The sequence below is a fragment of the Etheostoma cragini genome, chromosome 8 (assembly GCF_013103735.1).
Source record: "Etheostoma cragini isolate CJK2018 chromosome 8, CSU_Ecrag_1.0, whole genome shotgun sequence".
Lineage (NCBI taxonomy): Eukaryota > Metazoa > Chordata > Actinopteri > Perciformes > Percidae > Etheostoma > Etheostoma cragini.
In genome coordinates this window covers 4,480,014-4,496,781 of record NC_048414.1, presented here as the reverse complement: position 1 = coordinate 4,496,781, position 16,768 = coordinate 4,480,014, and the positions used below count along the sequence as shown (strand labels likewise).

General features: G+C 41.1%; 1 protein-coding gene across 6 annotated transcripts; it reads right to left on the bottom strand.

The window, feature by feature from the left end:
• Nucleotides 1-549: 549 nt before the first annotated feature.
• On the bottom strand, nt 550-6,753 carry LOC117949372 (calcitonin gene-related peptide-like). Of its 6 annotated transcripts, none has more exons than XM_034879568.1 (5): nt 5,602-5,756; nt 4,435-4,526; nt 3,197-3,331; nt 1,159-1,346; nt 550-800 (listed from the first exon to the last, which is right to left on the bottom strand). In XM_034879568.1, the coding sequence occupies exons 2-4, from the start codon at nt 4,518-4,520 to the stop codon at nt 1,184-1,186; spliced, it is 384 nt and encodes a 127-aa protein (XP_034735459.1). In that variant the 5' UTR covers nt 4,521-4,526; nt 5,602-5,756; the 3' UTR covers nt 550-800; nt 1,159-1,183. The 6 variants fall into 6 exon arrangements, with proteins under 6 accessions (XP_034735459.1, XP_034735462.1, XP_034735460.1 ...); XM_034879571.1 differs by having other exon boundaries at nt 1,159-1,343; XM_034879569.1 differs by lacking the exon at nt 5,602-5,756 and adding an exon at nt 4,693-5,014.
• Between the last annotated feature and the right edge of the window lie 10,015 nt (nt 6,754-16,768).

Genomic DNA, 16,768 nt, shown 5'->3' with positions numbered 1-16,768 from the left:
GCTCATTATAGAATAATTCACCTCTTTCTACACCTAAATGCTTAAAAACCTTTGAAGAACAACACAAGTCCCCAAAACCCGAGTGTATCTAAAATACATTTTAATCTTGCTGAAATTTGTTTTCACATTATCGTTTACAATATTAATCTGTCTTCGTTCTCTTCCTCCTCGCTTCTTTATCGTCTCCAAACAGAACTGTACAATCATGTTCATGTAAATTGTTCTACATCAAGGCACAAGACAACAGCCGTTGTGTGTGTATGTGTGTGTGTGTGTGTGGGGGGGGGGGCCTTGGGTAGGCTGATCTTTAATGGCGTCCCTCTGGCACACAGAAACCACAGGGTACCCTTGGGTGGAAAGGGAATTATGGAGAATGTAAGGGTATGGATCTCAAATGGGAAGAGGGCAGAGAAGAAATGTGCTCTGACGGGGTGAAAGGAGGGGAAAATAAGGTGATAACCACTGCAGCTTTCATTTTATTTTCCAATGATACTCATGTATAAAAAAGAGGAATCATTAGGATGTTTTTTTTCTTCAGGAGTTCATTTGTTCATGTACATAAACTAAAGTGCATTTTTTTTCTTTCTTTTTTTTCTCTTATTTGCCAAAAGCAAAAGGTTTCACTAACAGAATGGAAATGGGGACGAGAAGTCCTGTGGCGTCTTTTTCTATTTCCCGTAGGAACTTGAGGGCGTGGATAAAGGGCCAGTTCAGTGTTTATTTTCTGCGTGATTTAGTTTTTGTGGATTTTCTTTCGTTCACAGGTTGGTTTGGTTTCTGATGTCTTCTGGTTTCAACCTCTGAAAGAAAGAAAGACAGAAAGAAAGACACTCAATGTAAAGCTTTATGAAGGACAATACTAACTGCTGTTCATAATCATTCCAATTACTAATCATTACATGATGATCCAAAACAATTTAAATCCAATTGTGATCAAATACATGATTTTGTGAAAACTCAAGTTAAATGTGAATAGTTGTGCTTTAATTTTTGTCTTCTCAATCCTTTTATTGCCATTTTTGTTGCTTTTTTAAATATCAGGTGGATACTCTTCATGATCACAAGTGGTGGATTATGAAAGCAATAAAGAAAAAGGTAGAAATCACAATTGAAGAAAAAAAACAGAAGAGGAAGAAGAGAAAGAAACTTTTTTTTTACCATGTCCCTGAAGGTTTTGGAGTGCTCACATCTGGACGCTTCTCCTCCGCCTGCCGAAGGCCTTGGCGCCGACGTTAGTGGGGACGAAGTTGCTGTTGCCAATTCCCCCCGACCGGCTGAGGAAGTCGGCCAGGCGGTGAGTCACGCAGGTGGCCGTGTTGCAGGCTCGCTTCTGTGTTGTAACGCTGCTTCAGGAGAGCAAACCAGAGGTTAACGACCACGATCTGGGGTGACATTCATCCATAAAACACTGACTCACACACCTACACACATCAGTATTTCGGCACCCAGTTCAGTTTTATCAACATGACAGCACAGGAAAAACAGGACATTGAAAGAAATATGCATCAAGCATGCAAGGTTGAATCGCATATTTTCTATCACTTTTTTCTTACCTTTGAACTCGATGAGAGCTCCAAAGATTATTTCAAGGATGCTCTAAAATCATTATTTTTGTCCATATTTTCTAATGTGTTCGTGAAGTACTCACTGTTTCTAAAAGACCCATAAGAATGAAAATGGGCTAAGGCTTCCTGGTAGAAAAATACGTTTATTGAACAAGAAACATGGTGTCGCATGAGTGGGTCATTTATTGATGTTTTGATTAAGTGATCTCTTTCAACTCTCACAACAAATTTCAGTGACTTTTGAAATGCAATCAAATGACTATCCAGGCACAGTACACAGAGATGGATGTCAGAACTGGCTCCTGAATAACATCTATGAAAAGTAAGTCTGATTGTCTCAAAAATTACAAGGGCACATTATTTTCTGCCAAAAGAAAAAGGGGGGGGGACAACTAAAAAGGTAAAAAGTTATATTCTTCTCATGTCAATCAAGCAGTTAAAATCATTATGCACTTGCCAATCCAGAAAAACAAGAAGGAAGAAAGTGGGATGAGAAGAGGACAGGGAAGGAGGAGAAGGACAGGAAGAAGAGGAAGATGCAATCAAGGTAAAAGAGGGGCTGAGGGACGATGAGGAGGGGTTAGATGCTGTCAAACGTCTCGCCGTAGCTTGCATAGCTGTCGCTCTCAGGCGCACTGCGCTTCTTGCCGGGCGTTCCTGCTCCCACGTTCGTGCGAGGGAACGTCTGCAACTTGTGCAGATCCTGAGACAGTTTGCCCAACACACAGGTGCTGAGGTTGGAGCACCGCTTGGTTAGGGGCCTGTCCATGCTGTCGGGGAGGGGACACACAAAAACACATGCAGAGAACAGGCTCATAGGCATGGGAAAACATGCAGGTAAGACTTTCTTCATCTCTGTCTTTCTTCTTCCTTCCATTCACACATCATTCCTCTCACATGCATTTCTTTCTCATGCCATTGCAGGTAAGTAATAAAAAAAATACACCACCCCCCTACAGCATCATGCTTGTTCCCAAACATTCAAAGAACCTGTCTTCCATCCCCCCCATGCGCCAAACCTCCACCCACACCCCAGTCATTCCACTCCTGTCACATCTTTTACACCCACAGTACAAACAGAAACCAGTCGCTTCCCACTGTCATGCAACTCCACTTAATTGACATCATGCACGCTTATTCGTTCCGTTAGGCATACACTGTCCACATGCCCGGCAGGCAGGCTGGGAATAGTAGTCTGACTTCAAACAAAGTCCAAATCAAACTCATCCATGCGGGAGCAGGGTCATGACAGAGAGTAAGGGGTTTTGTTTTGTGTGTTAACATCTTTTCTTTGAAACAGTCAATTCTTCTCTTTTTTGGTCAGCTAAGAAGTACAGTACATACCTCTACGCCTGATTGAACACAAGTGGGGCGCTAGAAGATTCTATCTTCAGTGGTGTAAAAGTGAAACCAGAATATGGTATGATCCCTAAAAAGAATCACAAAGTCCAACATGGTAGCCCAAAGAAGAGCTGTCCCTTTGACCTTTTAATTTCACTGTTCAACTTTCCATTCAGTCATACTAGTCTAAACTTTCAGTTGCTGTTTCTGCTCAGGGAGGAAATTTTAAAAAGTTAAAGGGGAAAAGAGGGTTAAAGCTAAGAAGAGTCATCTGTGTGTCATCTGTGTACCTGTTCCCTTCGGTTGCCTGCTGCTCCAGCTCCTCCGCCGTCATCTGCAAAAACTCCTTGACAATGGCGTTGAGTAACCTTCGCGACTCGTAGTCCGTGAGCGTGACTCGGTCTGACATGGACTCTGAACCCGGTCTACGGTGAAGGGATGAGCAGGGAGGTTTAGGAGTCATAGGAGATGGGGGACAAAAAGGCATTCAGATTAAGCATTAAATCCTTTGCTAGAATTATCACCTGCAGTTAAAAGCAGGGGGGAATTTGTGTGTGGGGTGTTAGGGTGGGGTAGGGCGGTGGTGGAGTTGCTGAATGGATAGGAGGGGTCAGGAGGGGATGAGGGAGGGATGGGAGGGGTTTGCGGGGACGTCACCAACTCTCGAGGGGGGATGACGTCTGAGTTGGAGGGCCCCCGGCCAACGCAGTGAAACAATCTGCGGAAAGTGCCCCATCTGAGAGAGGGGCTGATGTGTAACCGGCTTGAGATTTATTACAACATCGATCGCTTCATGGGAACAGTGTGGGGAGTGGCTTCATATTAATATATAGATATCATTTTTCTCCCCTTGAAGATAATTACACATTTTTCCCCTGTCTTGTTTCACTTTGGTTGGTTCATTTCTGTTTCCATTATTACCTTTTTAACACTGAGAGTGATCCAATTGGATTAAAGGTATAACAGGATACCAAAACTTCAATGATTAGAAAATTATGGGATCTAGTGCATTCAGTTTTTTTCATAAAAGTATGTGGCTGCAGACATGTTTTAAACCGTGTAACTTTCAACTGGAGCCTATATTTTGTTCTGCTCTTACAATGTAACATGACATGCTCATAAATTAAGATAAACCAGAACATATTCATTTGAAATTTGTGTGCATCCACATTATCACACACTCTCTTGGAATGTCTTCCAGTCAATCTGTCCCACATACACATGCTCTTCCATTTCTACATAGTTTTCTAGCAGTACTGTTTTGTGAATTTAATATCAGTTATATTTTGTGTATTTTTAGAGGACACAAACGCTACCTGATTCCCTTGGGGAAAAGTTTTTACTTATATTATATTTTTTTTGAGGTGTCATTTTTTTTCGTAGACCCTCCTCACCTTCCCATTGGTTGCATATGATTCTGTCAACTGTAGATTTTAGGTCCGTCTACCTTTTCCACATATTTCAAGTAGCTGTAAAATGCATGTCAGCTGGGAGATAAAGTGTAAAATGTGAATGATGAGGGTCTCACCTGGCAGGGGCGGCTTGTGAGCAGTACATCTGGCAAATGACCAGGGCGTAGGCAACGAGGAAAGCAGAGATCTTCAACATAACCATGGTCCCCTACACAGCAAGAAAGACACCCCCGTCAGCTCCTTGTGCACAAGACTGCTGCCATTAATACTCACACACCGCTATAAGAAGTTTGCAGAGCACCTTGCAAAATGCAAAGCCTTGCAAGAATCTACAAAGCAAAAACCAACATTTACTTTGTGTAGAAAAAAAACACCTGCTAGTGCCTGATCCTCTGGTGCTTTGGGAAGAGGTTGCAACAAGAAAAAGGTCTTCCTGTTACTTCCCAGACAGATGAGCTCAGGTCTATTCACATCTCAGCTGGCCACTACTTAGCTCTGGTGTCCTGCTGCACATCATGCTTTTACTTCAACTGAACACCCCTTCAAAAGTGAGCCGCATAACAATCCCCTCTACTCTTCTTCTGCAAAACACACTGTTCCTCCGAAACATTCAGCCAAAAGCACAGGACAGGTAGTTCTCTCATTTTGTACACTGCAGGTCCCAGTGTGTGCCATGCCTGTGGGACTGTGTGTGTGTGTGTGTGTGTGTGTGTGTGTGTGTGTGTGTGTGTGTGTGGGGGGGGGTCCTAGACTGTGCAATGGATGTAGCACTTGCTGGCGCTGGAAGAGGAGGGGTGAAAAGGGAAGGAGGGAGGGGGGACTCCGAGCTTGCCAACTCCCTAAGGGCCCAGTGCATTAGTGTAATAAGCTGCTAACTCTCTCTCTCTCTCTCTCTCTCTCACTCACACACACACACAAACACACACACACACACACACTCAAACCTCGTTCCACCTGTCCATCTCTTCTTTCCTTTTCCTCTTTCATTTGCTGTTCTTCACTTTGGTCCCATTCTTTCTGTCTTTTCTTCCTTTTTCCCATTTCTCTCTCTGTGTGTCTTTGGCCTTCAAGTAGCAGACTGGACCCTCACAAAATGGGTGATGGTGGCGATGTTGTTGACCCCAGTGACCACACTCTAATCCCTTTACAAACCCAATCACGTCCCCACAGTCTAACGCAGTGACTCTGTGTCCACATCCCCTTTGATCAACAGACAATGCAAACAGCTCACCAGGTACAGGTATAGTTCCAACACATAGACCAACAATAAAGTCAACACTTACCTTCAGTGACAATCACCCAGCAAAAAAGTATAAATATATATCACTACGTATCTCTATGGAAAACACAATAAGTTGACTTTCTCTCGACTTGCAGAACAACTCTTGATTCTGTTGCATGCAGCACCAACGCACCAGCCTATATATCCCACCACTTGGATTTGTGCATTGACCGTGTAGGTGTTTAATTATCCGCCGGCATCCAATCACGTCGCTCTGATGGTCTTGCGAGCCAATGGGACACCTCCCTTCAGTCCTGGCTCACTAATAAGGGATATGGCTTTGCGCTGACGTCATTCCTCAGTCAGTAAGTGCTCCATTCACAAAATCCTTCAGTCATTTGGACCATTTGCTATCCCCAATTTGCATTGATGTCATTAATTAAATAGGAGGCAAAGCAAACTGGTATTCGTGGAGAAGCATCACCAGCAATAAATAATTTAAGAACCTTCCAAAAATGTTACATTGCATGCTGTATCTCAAAAGCCAATTCGATAACCCCCCCCCCACCCCCAACGCCACCACCACCACCACCCCATCCAAACCAAGCACTTGCAGGCGGGGCCATCTGCTGGGGAGGGACGTATACTACACAGTGACGCACTCCTGGGCTCTTCATTCATAACAATGTTTGGATAACATCAACTCCAGCACTACACCCACTGTTCTTCAGCTTAGTATAGACCATCTAACACACAATCTTCTTATGTAACCCTTTGATTTGATTTGGGCCATTACGATGATTCACCACTCATGGCACTTTATGTACCAAACCATATGGGCCAACTCTGCTTAGAGTACCTAATAAATTACTTTCAAACTATGAAGTAGTGTGCAATTTCTATCTTCTCCAACTTTAAGTGTGTCTTTTTTTATCAGTGCTATTAACCTGAAACATATTTCTTGTCTCACAGCAACTACAGTATGAAGTGTGACAACCCCCCCCCCCCCCCCCCCCCCCCCCCCCTCATGCACACACAAACACACACACACCCACAAAACATCAAACCACATTGAGTTAATAAAGTGAAACCACAGTCAGTCCAGTAATGATCACTGCCGACTGGGCCTCCTCCCACACATTGTGTAAACGAGTCGTCCTCGGTAAAGATAAATCGATGACAGCCTCCGACAAGAGCCGTTTCTCAAAAGCAACTGTTTGTCGTGCACCATCGTCTCAATTCCCTTCCTTTTCATTAGTGTGCAGGGCAGCATGTTTGTGTGTATGTGTGTGTTTACGTGCGTGGGTGCGTGCGTGTGTGTGTGTGTTTTGGATGATATGTCAGAGTAAAAGAAAGGGAGGGGTTGCCTCCCCTTGTCTGCGTCATAGAGGAACCCCATTAGACAGGATGAGCCTTTTAGTGCTATTGAGCCACAAAGCTTACCCATGTCAGGTGCTAAATCACTGCGGAATAGACAGCCGCTGGGTCTCAAGCCACATCTAACAATCTACAACACTACTTTCCACCTGTATGTCCACTCTGCTTCCTAACGTATTACACAGTGCTGAACAAATGATAAAACACCAGAAGACCACTAACCTTTCCTTTTTTCTTTTTTTTTATAAAACTTTATCTTAAGTTCTTAAATTGGCTTCAGACCTTTTATCCAAAACTTTGAGCATTTTCCCACCAGGCTGCACCAATGGGTCATGGCAGACTATGAATTACTGAGACCTGTACACACATCTAGTGCATGCCCGTCTGTCCTGGAAGAGGGCTCCTTCCTCTGTTGCTCTTACTGAGGCTTCTGTCATTTTCTCTCTGTTAATGTTTTTGGGGGTTTCAAGGATATATGGTGTCACACGCTGTACCTTTAACGTCACTACATGTTGGGACTACATTATAAATTAAATTGACATGAGTGGGTTGCTTCACTGACAGTCTATATCCTTGACGTCACTTTTAGGACTGCACCTTTGCTGCAGGAAATTGCGCCTGATGCATGTATTTTTTGTTTCCTTCACCTTTCATTGTGTTGGAATTTTAAATTCAGTGGATTCATGAGGACTGTTCCTCAGATCTCTGCAAGGTAAATTGAGACAACTAGCTAGACTATTTGTCCAATCTGAGTTTTTGCTTACTCAACTATTTTGCAGCAGCTCTGTGCAGAGTTTAGCGCTGCCCATGATTCTGTTGCCATTAAACCCAAGCTCGTTTTCCTCTCATCCCTGAATACTATGTGGAGCAGCCAGACCCTCCTTCATTGCACTTTGGAGGAGGGTCTGGCAAAGGGAGACTGCTTCACTGACCACCGTGAACTAAAGACTGTCTCTCAATAAATCTGCTGCCTTGCTATCCCTGTTGCCCTGATGTTCAAGAGTTCCTTTACACGAGTGATCAAGGTTGAATAAAACCTTCATCGTTGCATCTATAATTCTATGACTAATCCATTTGGGTAGATTAAATAACAGAAACACTCGTGTAATGCAATAGGGTAACAGCACTACAAGCTACAACCTCCATAATGATCCAATGATCATACAGCTGGATCAATACCTCTCTAAAAAAATTCCTCACAAGTTGAACGTTACAACGTTCATGAAAGAATGATGTTTTTTAGGCGGCATTGGTTTAAGCTCAGTGTACTTACTAAACTGGCAACCATACGAAAAAAACAACCAATTACATTCTAATGCTTTTGAATAAAAGAGACGTATGTGTGTCAATGGAAGAGTGTGCTGCAAAGAGAGAAAACAAAAGAGCGTATCTCTGTCAAGTAAGAGTTAAGTGTTAACTTCAATTGAGGGAACGTACCGTATGATATTTTGTCCACTGGTTCCCAAACTGGGGTAGAGAGAGGAACGTGGGGGGAATGCAGGGAAAAGGACATTCACGAGTGCAGGGACTGGGGGTACGTAGGCGTACGTAGTTTGACATTGAAAGTCTCAAGGGGTTTGGGAAACGCTGATCTTCTCTATTTGCAACCCTGATAAAAACCAATTGGAAAAACTGTAGGTGGTGTGGCTGTGTCAAAGTCTTCGTGCCGACCTGGAAATCTTTGGTTTTCTGAATCAAAATTTAAAATGAAAAACCTTTTATCAAGGTTTTGGTCATCTTTTTCAACACTTTTGTGGCTTTCCACCAATGATTTTGTCACCTTTATAACGTTTGTTGAGTTTTCTGAGCCTTTTGAAATTTTGAGTTTTTCCCCAAATTTGAAAGCTTTTTATTTTTTACATTTGTCACCTATTGGCATTTTTGTTACTTTTTTCTTTTACATCTTTTCACATTGTTTCACTTTATTCAAATTTTTGTCACTTTTATTCACATTTTTATCTCTTTCTTTACACTATTTTTAAAGTTCTTTTACCATTTTTTTTTTTCACCATATGCCATAAAACACAAAAAACATACAAATTCAATGAAAGTAGTGAACTGATTATTTATTTAACTTGTGAGGAGCATTGTTGGGAACCCTCCACGTTACTTTTTGGATAATTTGTTTGAAAGAAACCTGAATTTCTGACAAAGATTTTTTTTGGAAAGGAGTCAAATTTGACCCAAAGACAACAGGAGGATTAAGTTTAAAAAATCCAATTGTTTTTCTTAGCTTTCACCAGACAATGTTTCATGTGTGAGCACATCTCTGTGGGTCTGTGGGTCTGTGGGTCTATATATTGTATTCCTACGTGTGGGTGAGTATAACTACTGTGTACCGTACGTGCGTGCGTCTATGTGCTCATGTTTTCAGCGTGGGTGTTCCTTTTAGATCATTTTCACCCCAGGGAGATGCACAGGCAGTCCTCCAAAGTTTTCCCCCCAGTTCCTGTAAAAACTTTTGAGCATCAAATCGATACGGTAACCTTTGAAGCCAGGCCTCCCCCAGCTGAGATCAACTTGTCCACCCTAGTGGAAGTTATTACTGGGAACACAATGGCTGCTGTGTCAGGTGCTGCTGCTTCTCCTGTGATATTGTTGGGTGTAAACAGATATCATGCTATGTGTCATCTTCATGACTTAGCTCTATTGATCTAATCAAGCAGCTTACGTGTAAATGTAGAAACACAAAGTACATCTGCAGTAATGATGCTCACACACGTGTGGTGGTATTGATATTACATACTTGAGCACTGTGGATATTACTGGACTGCAGTGCTCTATGTCAATGCAATGACAGAGCTCATTAAAGAGGTGATGTATAGGTGGGTTTCGTGTCATGCAGACACACATGCACATGAAATATTCACACACACATTGGTGTTATAGCATGAGTTCAAATGTTATGTCAATGGCTTAGTTGGGACTGCTAAGAATGGCATGTCTGTAGATGTGACCAAAATGTAATATATCTGCAAAACAGACATGTAGGTAGTCACACGCTCACAGTTCAGTCTATCATATACTGTAGCCTATTATGTAAGAACATAGTCTTGGATTGAGTTTTGTGAGAATGCCCATCTACACGCCTGCTCTGAATCAGCCCTGTGAGTCTTTCTCTGCCTCAACAGTTTTCTTTGCTAGCCAATCAGCTCCTTTCCTGCCTAATCACCTCATTCCCCTCACCTGAGCTTCCAATCTCTCCACCTGTACCTTATCCCCTCGGGTTGTTTTTAAGTCCTTCGTTTTCTGTTCAGACTTTGTTGCTTTCTTGGTTTTGTTGTCTTATGATCAGATTTGCCTTGCCGGCATAAACCTTGAATTACAATATTGTTGCATTGCATTGTGGTCTAGCTGCTGTACCGGTCATAACATGAGAAGGATTTTCTGATTTCAGAAATTTGAAAATTTGAAATCACAAAATTCAGAGATACATGTTTTTCACTGGATGGCAACTCCATGCCAGCAGCATACAACTTCTATTAGAGCTGCAACAATCAGTTGATTAGTCTGTTTATTTATTTATTAATTTGTAATTAATTTTGGTAGTAGTTGCTGATATTAATTGCTCAGTCAATTTCAATTCAAAAATGACAAATAAAACATATTTGCTGATTCCAGCTTCACAGATACAAGGTTTGGGTTTTTGGTTGAATGAGCCAAGCAGTGGGAAGACGTTATTTTGGACACTGGGAGGTTGTGATGGACATTGTTTTAACCTTTCACAGACTGAAAGGTTAATCAATGAATCAAGAAAATAACTAATTGTGTTTCCTTGGTATCAAATCTGGGGTGGTAAACTCCCTTAAAAATACAGTATAGACCAAATTCCTGCTAATGTTTCATTATGTCAGGAAACGTTAACTAGATTCTACAAAAATTTATTTAGTTTTCTCAAAATACTGAAATGTTGTCTTTTTATCATGCTATCAAGATGTAGTAATTACTTTTCTCTGAGTTCCTGGGAATCACCTGGGCCACCTGCCTACACAGCTGCTCCTCGTTAACTCATCAGTCAGGGGTTACATTTTTAGGGCAGTTTATCCGGCCTAAAACTACTATATTGTAGTTCACATTTTCTTTTCAGATTTAACCCTTCTTCAAGCTGCATTCAGTTTTTTAGGGCAGCAATTCATTTTATTTTTATTTTTCATTCTATCTTAGTTATACCTCTGTTTGACAAGCCTTCCATGATTGTGCCCCCCCCCCTAGGAAGACACTAGTTTCTGAACACAGCCATACTGAGAAATGCAGAGCTGATAGTCTTAATTAGCTTTGTGACAACTCATTTGGCAATGGCTTAAATGTAACGGCCGTTCGTTAATGTCAAAACATTACGCACTAAAGCTTTAACAGTAATGAAAACTAAAATAGTATATAACACTTTTAAATGAGGCCTTCTGCATGAGTACTTTATCTACATTTTGCAGATAATACTTCTGTACTGTACACTCAGGACTTTTTTGACTATGGTAGGCCTACTTCTTCTTTTACTTAAGAATAGAGTACTTCTTCCACTACTGGCAACATGGTGGTGGACATGTGAACATCATATTGTTTTTGTTTGACCAGCCGAACAATGAGAGACACTCCCCGTGATGTAATGGATTATTAGGGCTTAATATTTCTTTATAAAATGAAGCAACAATACACGTGTTTGTAGAAGGGGCTGTGTTACTCAGCTGACAGCAGCTGTTATGGCTCTCTCCACCTACACAAAACAATTAGTTAACTTGATATTGGATCGTCGGTGGATATTTGTTGTTCCACTTTCAATAACTTGCAAAGCGATTAACGATTAAACCAGAATAATGAGTGCATTCGTGATTCTAAGAAAAGGAAAAACTATTTACAACCACTGGTTTCAACACTTTGAAGTGCCGCCAACAGACACATGGAAACCGCTCACACCAGATGAAGGACATTCTGGGAAATGCAGGAAATCACTAAATAGCCGATGGACATGGATGACTGACTTTAAAACTGTCGATGATGCTTTTTGCTGTCACACTGCGATTTTTCTACATGACACTTCATAGCTTGCCAATCACTTCAGCCTTTTATCCTTCCATTTTAAAATTTAAGATTTTATTTGTAATTATCTGACCCAATTGACCAAGTGCAACAGGCAGTACGCTGTAAATTTGATCTATTGCATGCCCCTTTTTGTTGCCCCCGGCAACTCACGCAATTGTAATCTTTGTTAAAGCAAACTGGAGAAAACAAACAAGAAGTTATGAGTGGGCACATTTTTAATTTTACACTTTATATTGAAAAAAATCCAATGGCGTACAATACCATTGCTGCAACAACAACGAATCAATAAAAACACATACATTTTACAACATAAGGTTTCAGGATTAGGCTAAATGTGGGTTGCTTTCAGATTAATTCAAACATATTATAATTTCAAGGGTCAAAGGTGAAGTCTTCAAATGTCATGTTTTGTCCGACCAACTATCAGAAACCTAAATATACTTAATTTGATAGACAATGATAGAAAATAGAGAAAGCATTGAGACTTCCTGTTGGAGAAGCTTAAAACAGAGAATGTTTCACATGTTTCCCAATGTTCCCTTTAAAATGGATTAAACAAGTAATCAGGAAAAAGAAGATGCTGATTAGTTTTCTGCCAACCAACTGATCTGTCACTCAACTAATTATTTTAGCTCTATCACATTTCTAAAATTATAGGAAAATGGACATATTTAAAGGACAAGAGCAAGTGAAAGCAACATCACATCTCATAAACTGTGAACATAACGGGTATTGTACTACAATACTTTTCCATGTACAGAAAGCATAAATCACCATTGGGAGGGCAGGGAGTGTTGATGTGGTCAGAGCAGGGTGATATGATCGATGAATGGTACTCCTCACCATTGGGCACCTCCCAGTCAGTTAAGGCCAGGCCCATCCAGATAAATCACTTCCTGAAGAGAAAGGAAGGCGAAACAGCACTTAAGTCATTATCCAACTGCAGCCTCCTGTAATGGCTCTCAATCTCCAAATCTAATCAGTGGCTTGCCACCGCAAAGGAGGCACACCATCTGATTAAATGCAAGTTCAAGTGGTGGAACTGGTGTCACTTTGTGGTTTTTCCATCAGCGAGAAGGGTGACTGTGTTTAAAACTGCAGGAGCAGTTGGAGTGGAGGATGTGTAGCTTCAAGCAGGTACACTCTAGAACATGTTGTTCTATCAGTTAAACTGGCGGGACAAGTGGCTGAGGGGGACAGGTCATCAGTTAAGGAACCATGTAAAATGTCAAGGAGCACGCAGGACTGTCTAATTTTCCGTTGTTTGTGCCCAGACATTAGGGAGATCACATTTAGTCGTTGAAACCTCAAAGAATCAATCAGAAGCCTTAGCGGTGGGGAGGGATTTCAGCCCCCTGCTTCTGGCATCACTGTCTGAACGGCTGGGCTTGCTTGTACATACTCCACGTTTATTCAAGAAAAAAGGAGCATCCGAAAAAAAGAGACCTCTCAGCAATCTATAGCTAGACACTTACAAATGCTGTGGACTGACGGAGCAACACTAAAGTGGGTTTGTGTTTCCAAAACATGGCCACTGAGACTCCCATTTATCATGATTACAACAGAATGAATGAAGTGACCTGACCAGCAGAAATATGGTGGAATTGGATTTGAGTTGTGCAGCGATTATGCTTGCCAACTTGACTATATAAAACATTATTAGAATCCTTCAATCATTTATTTCATCCACTCACATTTCCTACTATAAGGCGAGACGTCATGCAGTCGTAGACGCTGATGCACAAACAACTCAGCTCCGATCTGGATCCATTTTGTTTTAAACACAATGATAGAACCCTTGAAGGAAACAACGTGTAAACTAATATTTTAGGACAGGAATCCCTTTGTGCACAACCAGATCTAAGACAACAAAAACAGCTCAACTGCCCTTTTAAGATACCAATACCGCTTGGGATTTTGTGTATTGCAATTATTATTTTTGCTTGAATAACTCTGATTTACCTTGAAAAACCGTGGAGTGACTCAGGCTGGTGCCCTGTCAAAAAGCTGGGCAGGGGCAAGCAGTTCCTCTGAAGTATCTTAAGGAAACTTGGCTCTCGTCTTTGGAGTCATTTCAGATTCAATCACACTTGATCAACTTGGACTATGTCCCGTGGTATTTATAGAAAGTTAAACGTTATGCGGTTATAAAGCCTGGCCGAGACCCAAGAATCTGCCATCATTTCTGCCTCTGCAGCAAAGCTGAGAGTTTGAGATTTCTGGCTCTTATTATGGCTCAAAGAGGCACACGCTACAATAACACCAAGACAGAAAATCTTCATCAACAGGCAAAAGGATCTCGGCAAAGGCTTAAATAATCATCTCTTTTTCTGTTTTTTTTCTTTTGTCAGAGTGTACTTTCTTTGACTATCTTTTGTTTTTTTTCTGAGGCATCATTATCGTCTTTCAGTGCCTCTTTCTTTTTTCTTTATCTGTTCTCAAAAATTCTGCCGCCTAGGACAAGTTTGTCATGTGTCTCACCAACGAGTACTCATCATTCTTTGGAGACCTTGTTCTCCTTTTCAGAGGAAAGTATCTCAAATTGTCAAATTCCTGACCCATTAACTTCTTCTTTCCCTTGTAATGTCACCCATGTTGACGTAATTGAGTCTATACCAGTTAATGGTTTAGCATGGCGTTGCAATTGAATACGGTGTGTTCAGCCATGGCCTTTCTTTTCTCCACCACACAAACTGGGATAGTTTTTCCAATCAGTCAAATGCAGTTAAAAGCGTCCTTCACTAGTAAAAGCCATTATTGTGACATGATGGATCCTGAAGCACAAGAGGCCATTAAGAGGGTTTAATGAATAGATTAGCTGGAGCAGCCAGGTGTCTCCAGAACAACACTTGATCATACACCCACCTAAACCTAAACGTCGCCACCAAAGTGCCTCGGGCCCATTAGGTGCCAAATCACTGAAGATCAGTCATGTCGTGGCTCTTTTTACTTCACCACTTGACAGGTTTTTCAATAAATTGTACATGTTTATTGCTTCTTGAAGGGAAAGAAAGCTTGCCTGGTCAAATACATTTGGTAAAAAAATGTTTCTAGACTCAAAACTAATGCTCTGAGAGCATTCCCTCAAGAAATCCAAATATGTCTATTTGACTTATTGACTTATTTTATTGGATTTCCGAAACCGCCAAGAGTCAAACAGCATAAATATCAAAGTGAGCTAACCTTTTGCTATGAACTACTGTTGACTTCCTATGTGGGCTGGACGTCTTTATCTTTTTAAGTATTGATTGGCAGGTCTTCCTGTCCTCATTTGACGCATGCATGCTCCACTGTAACCACCAATATATTCTTTGGTAATATGGGGATAAAACCCACCGTCAAAGCTGATGACATGACCACATAGCGGTGGCTCTGCCAAATCAACCATTAGCTTTTATAACAGCCTGTAATCATGTAGATCAGTCACGCATGTGATACTAAACTATAAGCGCAAAACAGTCATATCACATGAATTTTAAAGCCGGAGGATATTTCAATTTAGCAAATTAGTTTTACTGTCCGACTGTCCTAAGTTGTCTTTTGGACAGCATGTTATGTTTCTACTCAAGCAATTCTGGATCTCTTCAATTCTGTACATATCTTGTAAGTCTCTTGTATAGTGCTAAATTTGTGTAAATGTCATATTGTGTATTATATGTCATATTTGGGAACTGTTAAGGGTGGCTGTGACTCAGTGGCAGAGTGGTCGCCTGCCAATCAGAAGGTTGGTAGTTTGATCCCTGGTCTTGCAGTCTCATGTCGAAGTGTCTTTGGGCCAGACGCTGCACCACGGAGTGTAAATGTGTGTTAGTGTTTATCAGAGGAGCAGGTGGCACCTTGTACGGCAGCCTCGGCCACGGTGCGTGAATGGTTCCTGTACTATGTAAAAGAGCTTTGAGCAGTTGATAAGACTAGAAAAGGACTATATATGAACAGTCCATCTACATTTAAGACCTTAAATAAGCACAGAGATAGATGCGCTATCAATATAAAATATAAAATCTGTGTCCACTTAAATCTCCAAATTGTTTATTTTCAGTATTATTATGTAATAATCTAATATCTAGCCTATAGTAAAAACTCAAAATCATTTTTATGGGCCAAGTAAGTGCACATACAAAGACATTTAACTGACTTTTTTTTTAACTGAACAAGTTGAGGCGCGCAGATTCACCACTTTGTGATGCAAGAGAGCACATATGTGAAGTTGCAGTGACAGAGTCAACGTGTTGTAATCACTGAGTTGTGGTTGTGATGGAAAATGAGTCAGGGTAAAACAAAGTATACAAGTAAATGTTGCATTCAATTTTGCGTTCATTTTGTTCACGTAAAAATCACTCAACACATTTGTGAATATTTTTTTTTACAAGCTCTCGTGTGTTTCTTTAATTTGTGTGACTTCAAATTCAGATCATGTGTGTGAATTATTTTTTTATATAAGTGCAAATTTTGAAAATTCTTTTCCCTATAAATTTGGCACTGAAAATGTATCAGAATGTCTTTGATGCTCAATATTTCCTGGCAGAGGACACCCAGACCCCCCACTTCATTGAGTCCCCACACAGGTTCATTCTGAGTTAGGAAAACCCTGTAAACAGCTGGTATTTAAGTGAATGTTCATATTTGGTTCACCTGTTGCTTTTAAAGCCATTATGTAGTCTTAGAAGCAACATTGAATTACAGTACACTTACACATGTTGTTAACAAAGCTAAAAGTGATCTGACATTTTTGCTAGGTATCCATCCATCCATCCATCTTCGACCGCTTATCCGGTATCGGGTCGCGGGGGCAGCAGCTCCAGCAGGGGACCCCA